Source organism: Beta vulgaris, chromosome 7 (assembly GCF_026745355.1).
Source record: "Beta vulgaris subsp. vulgaris cultivar EL10 chromosome 7, EL10.2, whole genome shotgun sequence".
Taxonomy (NCBI): Eukaryota; Viridiplantae; Streptophyta; class Magnoliopsida; order Caryophyllales; family Amaranthaceae; genus Beta; species Beta vulgaris.
This window is the reverse complement of record NC_079208.1, coordinates 60,790,409-60,802,149: the sequence shown is the minus strand read 5'-3', so window position 1 is coordinate 60,802,149 and position 11,741 is coordinate 60,790,409. Positions and strand designations below refer to the sequence as shown.

The 11,741-nt window shown below is 37.1% G+C and overlaps 2 protein-coding genes across 3 annotated transcripts; both read right to left on the bottom strand.

Annotated features, from left to right (window-relative positions):
• Positions 1–306: 306 nt before the first annotated feature.
• On the bottom strand, positions 307–3,688 carry LOC104900354 (uncharacterized). Its single transcript, XM_010687766.4, has 5 exons — positions 3,199–3,688; positions 2,920–3,055; positions 2,449–2,516; positions 2,238–2,324; positions 307–710 (listed from the first exon to the last, which is right to left on the bottom strand). Exons 1-5 carry the CDS (start codon positions 3,589–3,591, stop codon positions 639–641), a joined length of 756 nt encoding a protein of 251 aa, XP_010686068.1. The 5' UTR covers positions 3,592–3,688; the 3' UTR covers positions 307–638.
• A 3,296-nt stretch (positions 3,689–6,984) lies between these two features.
• Positions 6,985–11,660, bottom strand: LOC104900353 (serine/threonine-protein kinase D6PKL1). 2 transcript variants are annotated; one of them, XM_010687764.4, is made up of 3 exons: positions 11,284–11,660; positions 8,322–10,241; positions 6,985–8,030 (listed from the first exon to the last, which is right to left on the bottom strand). In XM_010687764.4, exons 2-3 carry the CDS (start codon positions 9,974–9,976, stop codon positions 7,181–7,183), a joined length of 2,505 nt encoding a protein of 834 aa, XP_010686066.1. In that variant the 5' UTR covers positions 9,977–10,241; positions 11,284–11,660; the 3' UTR covers positions 6,985–7,180. The 2 variants fall into 2 exon arrangements, with proteins under 2 accessions (XP_010686066.1, XP_010686067.1); XM_010687765.4 differs by having other exon boundaries at positions 8,322–10,070.
• Between the last annotated feature and the right edge of the window lie 81 nt (positions 11,661–11,741).

Here is an 11,741-nt window from a genome sequence, read left to right as displayed (position 1 = left end):
TCAATCATAAACAGCCTATATGAATCTAAAAAATGTTACATTTTTCTGTTTTAGATAGTTAATGCATCTTTAATTTTGCTTTATTATCACTACTCCCTTTGTCCCTTAAAGAATGTCCCATATCCATTTTGATACTTTAAGAGTTGTGAATTGTGATGATTGGATTAGGTAGTTTTTTAGGGTGTGGGGTATGAAAAAATGTAGAGAGAAATTGTGGAAACCATGTCACCTAAATAGGAAACGATACAATCTTTTGGGGACAAAGTAAAAGGACGCCAAGATAATCTTTTAGGGATGAACGGAGGATGAAAGAAAAATATAGTTCTTCTCAAAATAGCAATTGTTCCACATTGTATTAGCTTGATCTCGAAAGTGCAGCTGATGCCAATGAACACCGAAATCACAACTCACTATACAACAAACTTCATGTAGGATATGGCAGAATCAAGTCTTAACAATTGAGCTGAAGATCCGGCCAATAATAACAAGCTTATTTTCATGTACAGTCTACAAATTACAATACATAAAGCCCTCTGACAAGAAACTCCTTGCATATTAGTTGGAGCGGGGGTGATAAGAAGCAAGTATATGGTTCGACCCTTGAAATCAAAGTATAATCAGACTTAACTGACAAAAATCTAAGTTTGTTGGCTCTCTGTCAGTATGGTCTCTAGCAAGGACTCACAAGCATCTTCGAGAAGGTCCAAAACCTGGAAAAGAGGATATAAGATTGCATAGTTTATCAATATAACAGCCAATGAAGCTCTTATAGGTATGAGACAATTACCTACCAACGTAAACATCATAAATCTTTTTTGTGTGTTTGGAGAGGGGGGGGGGTTAGTTTAAAGAGAAGGTGTTAGATTGTGATATGCTACAACGTTGAACAGAAATGAAGTAATCACTTTGTTCTGTCTTCCAGGATTAGTCAAGATTACGTTGAGAACTTGCACTAATGTATCATGCATGTACGTTTCCCTTTTCATTTATTTCTGAATGAGAATGCTTGATATAAACAACTCACTTCCGAATTGAGAAATCACAATGAACACCTCGCAAGTCACAATTAATGGTATTGTATTTGCACATTCATCTATCTTTTGAGTGTTGACTCCAAGTGGGAGCAGAATTAAGAAAAGAGGAGGGATGAGGGAAGGGAAGGTTGGTGATTGGCCCTTTCATGAGAACAACCATAACCAGTCACAGGCGACTTAACATGATGAGGGAGTTGAAAGAAAACATAATTGAAGAACAATCTACAAGCCTTACAAAAATTGTGAAGTGTCCCTCAAGCATAATAGAGCAGTCAAATTTTAGAGAAAGATGCCTGAATTCTGTGGCAGCTATAGTACATCAGTGACAAGTGCTCTAGATAAATTCTAAATAGAGAATAGACTGGCGCTAGCCACTCCACGTCACCAAAGAACAAAATCCTACATCCCTTAGGTAGTGTTTGTGAGTTCGAATAAGTTCATCACCAGCTACTCTGAGTTTCAATAAGCTCAAATAAAGAGAAGTTCAGATAACATAAGTTCAGATAATATCCTGAACTTCAGCTTTAGGATAATTATGCACCGTGGAACTAAGTTTTTACCCTTCTTTCTAGAAGTGGCTGGATATAATAGACGCTCTGAAGGTCAATTTGTTATGAATGCAGAAGAGTATACCACAATGGAATGGCTACAAACCTACAAGACACCAAGATGAACAGAGAGATGCACCTGTTAAGATGAACGGATTTCCCCATTTTCCATTGTTTGGTTGGACAAGGGATTTAAAAAGGAAACTAAGATGGAAAATAGTTTTCCATCCCTCCGTAAACATTTTCCTCCAAAATTTTAAGGAAAACCATCTTCCTCCGACATCTCTATTTTCCTTTCTTAGCTTAATACTTTCCCATCAAACCAAACAAAGAAAATCAATATTCATCTGCACTTTCCACCGGAAAAATGCTCCATGAAAAACCATTTTCCATGGGAAATGTTTTTCCTCAAATCAAATGGACCTAATGTAAATGTTTGTATACAGTCAGTCACAAGTTCACGATGCTATGCAGCTTCGTTCATCATTGGTTATGATATTGATTGGCTTATACAATTACTAAGCCAAATCATTTCAGAAAGTGAAGTTCCAATTCCATTCTCACTTCTTTGTTATAGTTTAAAAAATTCAGAAAACTATCAAAATGTGAACCCATAATGCAATATCAAACTGGAAATAAAGTGATCAACCATTACCTTTTCAAATCCTTGTTGTCCGCCATAATAGGGGTCTGGAACTTCTGTTTCATCATGTTTCTTGCAATAAGAGCACATTAGCTTAACCTGGATGCCATCAAAAGAAAATATAAACAAATTTAAGCAACCTAATCCTAACAGTAACACTTGAATTATAACATGTTAACACTCAGAAATAGTAGTATCAATCAAGACAAATCAAGCATTCAACCTTCTTATCAGCATCTGGAGGGAGAGTTTCTCTCCGTTTCCATCCATCAAGCGCCTTCAGAATGTTAGCTAGAAACAACCATCAATAAAACACCACATTAATCAATTGAACCACCATAAAACACAAAACACTACCAACAAAATACAAGACAAATTCCTACATTCATAATGTTTAGGAACAAGTCCTAACATTATAGAAGTTAGATTGTATATCAACTATAAAGGTTGTAACTAAAATTGCAAAATGTGGACATACTAAATTGCAAATATTACATATCAATTTTATCACCTACTAGCTGTTTTAGGATAGTTGTGTCCTGTATTAGTATTGTCTCAATATACAACCTTTCTGATTCAATATGCAACACTTTTTATTCAACATACAATTAAGAAAATATGTTCACACAAGACATAACTATACAAGAGAAATTCTAGTAATACCCATAATGTGAAGAGGGAAAATAAAACCCACCTTTATTTGATTCATCCATGGCAAGAATCAGATCAAAATCCCTAAAATCAGAGGGGCGGATTGGCCTTGATATTGAAGTAATTTCAACTCCACGCCTCTTTGCAGTTGATATCATTCTTGAATCAGCTGGGTTACCCTTCAAAATTCACAAAAGAAAAACCCACAAATTCAAACACAAGAAAAGATTCCAACTTTCTCAACTCCAAAATTCTGCCCAAAAGAAAAGAAACACAAAACATAGCTCAAAATACATTATTGATTACTTATTTCATGCAATACCTCATGAAAATCAATGGTTCCAGCAGAATCAATATTGAAATTTGAGTCAAGCCCTTTTTTTGTAACCATGTCTCTGAAAACCCCTTCAGCAGCTGGGCTTCTACAGATATTTCCCAAGCAAACAAAGAGGACAGAGAAAGGCTTGGTTTCTGCAGATGAAGGAGCAGAAGAAGCCATTGATGATGATGAAGAAAAAGCTTTGATTGTGGGTCTAATTTCAATTGGGTAAGAAAAGTTCAGATTTTTAAGAGAAAGAGGAGATGGGCATGAAATTTGAGGAAAAGGGTAGTGTTGTTTGGGAGGAATATGAGAGACAATGTTTGTGAAATGGCAAAAATGGGAATGAAAAATTGGTTGTGCCACCACTCTACTGTTACTGTGCAAGGCCTGCATTTTTGGTTATGTTGTTTGTTTGATGATGTTTTGGGATTTGGGAATTTTGAGGTTTGAAGCTTTGGATTGGCCAATGGTCATTTTTGTTGGTTTGTTATGGGTTATGAATTAGTGGGACCTTTGAATGGTGTTTGTTATTGAGATTGTTGCTTGAATATGGGCTTTTGATGAAGCAACTTTCTTGGGTTTAAAGAGAGGGGGTTTTGTATAGAGTGGAGTGGACCAACTAGAGTACTACACTTTAGTAGGAGAAGGAAATTGGATATTGTTTTTTTTTTGGGTAATAAAGGAGCATTCATAAAAGATTAAGGTTCAAATACAATACTATCATGGGAAGGGGGGTTCCGAGGAGCACTAGTGTTAGGAGCAACTAAACGGTTGTCTTTCTCGGTAACATAATATTCATACAAATCGAGAGAGGGTTAGACAAAATACAAATGGTGTTAAAGTCTTTTTTTTTTGTCTTTCGCTTCTTTAACTATGGCATCTGCTAATGCGTTCATTGACCTGCCTTCATGGATTACAGTGACGTCTTGCAATTATTGGATTAACACCCTGCATTCGTTAATGATGTTTTATTTCCTTCCACGTCAATTGGCAATCCGTGGCTATTATGACGTTTTTCCAACCTTTGTTTTTTACCCACTGCAAGGCCATAACTATGGTCCTAATTTCTGCTTCCGTAGCATCAAGAGCGTAGGTTGAAAAGTAGAAACCTTCAACCCATGAACCCATATTATCCCTACAAACCGCTACTAAGGCAGCCTCATTGTTAATGTGAGAGAATGTTGCGTCAGTGTTTATTTTAAGAAAAGAAGGGGTAGGGGGACCAACGGGGGGAGAGGATGGGGATATATTTTTAGAAGCTTTACCTACCTTAGTAAGATTCTGACAATAAACCATTCGGTAGCAACCCAACATAAATTTTTAGTAAAGACGACCGACAAAACACTTTTCCTTTTGAACACCCAAGAATTCCTTCTAATTCAAATGAAGCAAAGGGCAAAGATAAATATGGCCTTAGAGGAGACCTTCGCATGGGAAGAGATTTTCTTTTTGTTAACACAATGCTCTTAGGCATGGAAACATTTTTCCAAGCTATCCAATGGATTTTCTTTTTGTTATTATCCTTACCATTCCAATAGAAGTTGCTACAAATAGAATCCAATTGGATATTGTGATGTCCATAATTTTGTAATGACTATATATCATAATTGTACTAGATCTTCCCTTCAAAAAAAAATTTGTACTAGGTCCATATGCCCGGAAACTAGCCGTATTATCATATGCATGCATGCATGCATTCATGCATTCATTCATTCAAGCTGATCAATCTAGATTGCAAAATTAGAAGATTGTGCACAACACTACAACAGGACAAGCATAATAAGATGGTGACCGAGCTGGTAGCTTATACCAAGAAGATATGGTCATATGGACACGACACGAAGACGTATACGGTGAATTGGTGACTTCAAGTCTAGAGTGATGTACATGTGATCCTTGTTCGGAATGCACAAGAATTAGAGTGACATGTCTTCTTGTTGTGATAATATGTATAAAGCAAAATTGACTCATCTAAAAGTTGTTTCCACGCTATTAATAAGTTGTGCCTTTGTGATAAAAATTGTTGGAAGAACAAGCACATATAGGAAGAAAGGAGATGAATGAGAAATAAGATTAGTAAACGCTTTCTTAATAATTATCATTTCTTTTTGTATAATTATTGTCTAAGCAACATATATATTGGGAAAACTTTATGACTTTTTTCGAACTTTGTATATTGTAGCTTGAAAGAACATTAACTTAGCTAAAATCTTATGAGTCACACTGTAAAAATTAGAGTTTGATAAACTCGGAGATGAGTTTGAGCTGGTGTAAGCCAAATTAAGTCACGCTACCTTAAACTCAGGTTTCTAAAGTTGCGTTCCACTCAATTCATTTTCTCCTTAAAATCAACTAAAATTTACGTATGTCAAATTGATCTTCGTTAATGAGTTTAAAAGCTAGTAGAAACATATCACATCAATATCATAATGGAAGTTTAATACGACTTGTCAAGATATAATTTAGGTTTGATATAAAACCCTTCAAGAAAAGATATTTCACACCATCCCATCTTTCTCAATGTTACAAGTCATATTTTAGCCAAAAAAAACAAAAGGACTAATAATTTTCTCACTAATATTTGGCAGTATTTTCGAAAAGTCTATTTAATTTGCACATATGACAACAATCGATTTTATTGAACATTTTTGTAAAAAACCAGCATGTTACATACAAGACTTACAACTAACTTTACACTAAGAGGTGAAACAAGCCAAACCAGCCAACCATTGATTGGCAAACAAAACAAACTATCCCATCACACATAAAAGAATTGTCCCTCAACTTTCACCAATATTTCTTGTTTTTCTTATATAATGTCTTTAGGTATGTTGCTCAACTACTTGTGTAATGCCACCGGCCTAATATATCTCCCAACTCCAAAATTTTAAACTCTAGAAAATGACATTTGCCTTAAATCTTGCTTTAGAAAATTGTGGTTTACTGCTCTCTTTGTGACTAATGAATGATACCTACTTCCTCCGTTTCATAATATTTGCTACACTTTCCATTGTGGGAAGTTTCACATTACTTGCTACACTTCTTTTTTGGACAATAAACTATTTTTATCTCTCTTCTCACATGAGTCCCTTTTCTTTTGACTCTCTACCTCTCTCTTCTTCAAAAAATTGCCTATGAGTCCGTGAATTGAGAAGTGTAGCGAATATATGAAACGGATGAAGTATTTGAATTTCGAACAACAATTTATCTACCAGCAGAATGCAGGGATAATAAAGGTTGAAGGACAAAGAGAAACTTGTGGGAGAGGAAAAGTTTTTTTTTATCCCATCATCATCTATTCACTGTCCTTTTTTCTCTGTTAGGTGTTGCCATCATGTTTATAAAAGCAGACCATTCTTCCAAAACCACCCCTTAAGCTTGCTATATTTGACTAGGCTTTTGCCTTTTATCTGCTTTTTTGTGACTGCTTTAACGCAACCCAACGGCATGAATGCATGATGAGATCCTCATGCTCATCCTAATTATACTTTCACCATCATTTCAAATGATTTAGCTCCACAATTACCTACAATAATTAGTTTATTCACCCAACTTTCAATAATTGAACATGATAAACGAACATGTATCAAAACGAGATTCCTACCATGTTTAAACACTTGCAGCAGCTTCACTCTTTTACCAAGTTACAAATTCAAATGTTATTATGTGAAATTTTGTTGGATAACCTCAATGCATAAAGAAAGTTCTTATAATCATCTAGTAGATAACTAACAGTGATGATCAAAGCTATGCGTCAGTTGAGCACAAAAGTTTAAAAGTCGCAAGTATTACGAAACGGAGGAAGTATAAAACGAGAAATAATTAAGAATTTTTTTTTTTCATAGATTATATAGCTAATTTCTTGCATTTACATTAAGAGCTATGCATGTGTTACATGTATGAGATACCTAACTACCTCACTCTGGGGAACAGAGGAAAATTTTGGAAACATTTTCAACTGCTGCAAAAACAGCATATATGCCTAAAATAGCTCAAACTCAATGAGCTCGCTGCTCTGAACTCCCAAAGACTTCTTATCATCCTTCTTGCTTGAAAAGAGACCCTTACTGACATCAAGAAACTTGGGTCGTTCTGGTGGTACAGCACAACGTATCAATGCCCAGTTTAACCCCTCAAAAAAGGGGTGCTGTTTAATCTCAGCAGCACCTCTGACAAATCCCGGACGATGCTGTGGGTGCTTACTTAATAACCCTTTAATCAAATCCTTAGCATGGAAGCTAACTAAAGGTGTGTCTGGAAATCTGAGAGGTTGTGATACCACATTGGCTAATGTCTCGTCATTACTCAATCCTTTAAATGGTGTCTTACCATATAAAAGCTCGTATAGGAAAATCCCATATGTCCACCAATCAACAGCACTCCCATGATCCTCCCCTTTAACAATCTCTGGAGCCAAGTATTCGTGAGTCCCGACAAAGGAATTGGAGCGGGCTTCAGTTGGTTCTGCTACGAGCTGTGGCAATGGAGTAATCTGAACAGCTTGTTCAGATTTGAATTTCCGGCTTTTGGATGCAGTAGTTAAGAGCCTAGGGGTAAAGCACGAGATTTGCCAGGATGGTTGGAGGCAAAAGGGATCAATGCAGCTAGATTCTGAACATAGACCTGAAGGTGTCTTCTTTGCAGGCTCAAATATGGGTGAAGATGATCTGAAGAGAGTTGGGTTGACAACACATCTGAGAGATAAATCAAAATCAGATAGCATAATATGCCCATCTTCTCGAACCAGGATATTTTCAGGCTTTAAGTCCCGATACACAATTCCTAGCATGTGAAGGTACTCCAGTGCTAGAAGAACTTCCGCAACATAAAACCTGGTCATGGTCGACAACGTGAGACAAGATTCAGATATAAAATTTTAAAAAAAAAGTATGTAAGGAGAAGATGTGGCACAAGTAAAAAAATCAACCAAGACAACACAAATCAAAGCAATGTACATCAGTAAGTGGGATGAGAATCAGAGGATTGCCTAGAGTCTCCGAAATGTGCAAATGCAGTATTAGTATGACATACTGGCTAGAAGCATGCCTGTTTTTCACAATTATAACTTACAGGTAAAACATAGTAAAGCCGTTTAAGTAAACAGAATAAACAAGAATGTATACCTAGCTGCATGCTCTGAGAAACACCGGTTTTGTTGTTTCTGGCGGATAGCATGCAAATCCCCACCAGGACAAAAATCCATAACCAAGCATGTGAGTTTATCCGTAGTAAAGTGGGCATACAACGTAGGAAGGAAAGGGTGATCCAACATTTGCAAGATCTCTCTTTCTGTTTGAGCCCGTACCAATTTTTTCCTCCGAGACAAAAATTCATTATCCATGACTTTCATAGCAAACAGGCACTTGGTCCCCACAAGCTCTGCAAGGTAGACAGTTCCAATGTCCCCAGAACCAAGCCTCCTCAGCAGCTTAAAATGTCTCAAACTCAAGAATCCGTGCTCCTTTTGAACATAGTGAACAGCTTCCCATCTCGCGTCTTTTGACATATGCGGCCGGGTACAACAGCGGCTAGACCCGCTTGTACTGCTCTCTTCACTTGTGCTGCTGCTAAACTCACCAATGCTACTTTTTGAGCTCTGAGAGAGCTCTCCCTTCTCCTTAAATCTTGATCTCCCATCAGCTTTTACAATTTCACTACTTGGACCATAACTGAGCTCTGTGCAGGCATTTTCACTATTGCATATTGGAGTTAAGTTTCCATCAATTTTATGCGCATGCTTCAAAGAAACTTTGCTTGCCTTGCCAACCAGCTTATTAGTCCTGGGATTGAGACAAGGATCTGTACCAACTATTCCTTTAGCTGCATGAGACTTGCAAGAGATATAATCAGACTCTGCCTTGACTTTCCTCTTGACCAAGTTCTTGTTCCAAAAGATTGGCTTTATTAGTCGAGGGCTGCTGCTTCTTGCATTCTTTATTTTCCCATCAATGCCACTGCTTGCTTGGCGTGACTCTCTATGCAACGCATCTGCTTGGCTATGATCCTTAGCTCTATCAGCAGAAACCAAGTCATCTACCTCTAGAACATTTTTAATAGTATGCTTACCCTGTACAGATTCCACAGAGTTCAGCTTACGAAACTGCTCTGTAGTAGATCTTTTACTTGTGCATTCTGATGCCAAAGGCAAGATCTTATCCTGTGGTGGTACTCCGACAATCTTTGTCTTAGTTGCTGCTGTCCAAGCAAGTGAGGTAGAAGGGTCGCAGGTCTGATTTGAAGAACAGGGAGCAGAAGCTTCAACAAATTCAGGAATTGTCTCAGAGAGATTGGCCATAATTTTACCAGGAAAAGAGATCTCTACCAGATTTCTCTTGTCTTCACTAGTTGCTAGACCAGATCCCTTCGCCTGGACCACTACTGTCTTGTGCAGCCGGTTCATTGGTCCCAAGTATGACATCCCAGATGAGCCCCTAGGTTTCATTGTCCGCTTTTTCAAGGCAGCCATCTCTGATGCTTGTGAGATGCACAATCCCCTTAGAGCCTGTTTCAGGTTTACTGTTTCTGAAATTTCAATACCGAGTGTCTGTGGAGACTTGGCCCTAATGGGTTGCTTCATAGGATTCCTCTGAATAGCTTTCCCTTTTCTCGAATTCTTTATATTTACAGAGTCAAATAGCTGATTGATGTCATCTCCAATGGAATAAACACGTCCTTGTCTAGACACGTAATGCTTCCGCGCTTTCTCATTCATATTTTCTTCCTCGACCTCCACAATTTCACAATTGCTAGCCAGAACATCCATCTTTGATGCAATCATCCGAGTCTACAAAATGGGCACGAAGCTGTAGATAATATGCTCAAAACTAACCCATCTCAGATTAATCCCTTGGAGATAGTAAGGTGCAAAAAGCCTGAGTTATAGAAAACAAAAACCATAAAGCTCTTCCATCATATTGAAATTGAGATTGCTAGAACAAGCAATCGCATTAGATTGAACGGAAACAGCAGCTACTTTTATCCAAACTATAGGAGCCACAAATAGCATCCAATCATTCAGCTACATGCATACGAGGTACGCCAACCTGAAAGAATTGCAGACTTTCAGATCATGCTAATCATTTCTAATCCGAAACATTATTCTAATTCATTACTTTATTTCATGTTTACAATGGCAATAACACAGAATCTCAAGCTATGACCTCTAGACAAGAAGGCTATTTACTTCCATATCATTGTGCACAAAACTTGCACATTTCGAAAATGTCCTTTGCACATAGTTCGCTATTCAAGCGAATATCAGAAAGGCCAACACACAAAGCAGAGAATGGAAAAGGACCAAACCCGAGACTCACATTAGTAAGCCTACTACTACACCAAAGAGGGGCTCGGCGAGATCAAGAGGCAAACAGGCAAGAACTAAGAGGCGAAAATGCATCAGCGGATGATCCGCTTGATACAACAAAAGCTTGTTTTCTTGCACTCTCTTGCTAGTTACTAATGTACCAATAACTCCAAACAAAAGAAAAACCAATGCAATAGGCAGGAATTGGCAGCTGACAAACCTCAACTCCAGGCATAATAATAAACAATCAAACATAATCTGAAGATAAACAGTTAAAACACTTCCAAAATTGACTTCCACCAATGTATTTAATATGGAGATCATCTTTTTGTGGGTCAGTCAAATATGAGCTTCCACTAAAACTAAGTTTTTGATTTTTGGGTAACACTAAAGCTGAAACAAGAGTTTTGTTCCCAAACACAAGCCTCTTTTTTCTGCAACAACAAATCATAAGCTATTTCCAGTCCCTCCCCCACCCCTAAGAACTAAATAAAAAGCATAACATTTAAGCATCATAGCATAATAAGCAAAAAGTTGATTAAAAAAGAGTCACTTTCACGCAAACTATTCAACATAAAAACAATATATAATTTTTCCAGAAAACACAAAGACCCAAAATTCTTCAACTTAAATCCACAAAAGAGCAAATTCAAAACCCAAAAAAAGGGATGTCAAATCACACTATATAAAAAATTGCCATTGTGATAACTTACCCTCCAAAAAAAACAACAAATTTTAGCAGAAAATAAAGCAAGTTTCAAATTTCAAAAGATAGAACTTACCCAACATCAAAATCACCTGGAATATGGAGCTGAAGAACAGAAACCAAGAAAAGTTTTCTTCTTTTTTGAGTGTTGAAGAAGCATGAAAATTAGGGTTTTTAGAGGTGAAAAAGAGGAAGATTATAAGTATTATTGAAGGTAGAGTAGGAGAGAGAGTAGTAGAAAGATGAAATGGAGAAAAATCACGAGAAATGGTTGACACACTTTCCTTTTTTCTTTTTCCTTTCTTCTTTTTTGCTGCTCACTTCAATTGGGAGGGATGAAGTTAGTGCGAAAGGGTAAAGCAGAGTAGAGCGGGGGAGACAAAGGAATAGCCCCGAGATACTTGTGAAAGTGAGAGGCTATACTAGAGAGGCTGTGAATTTCTTCAATTACTAGCTAGAGGTTTGTTTCTTTTTGTTTTATGGATCTCATCGGAACCTAACCTTATATGATCTCTTAATTCAATTTCGCTCGAT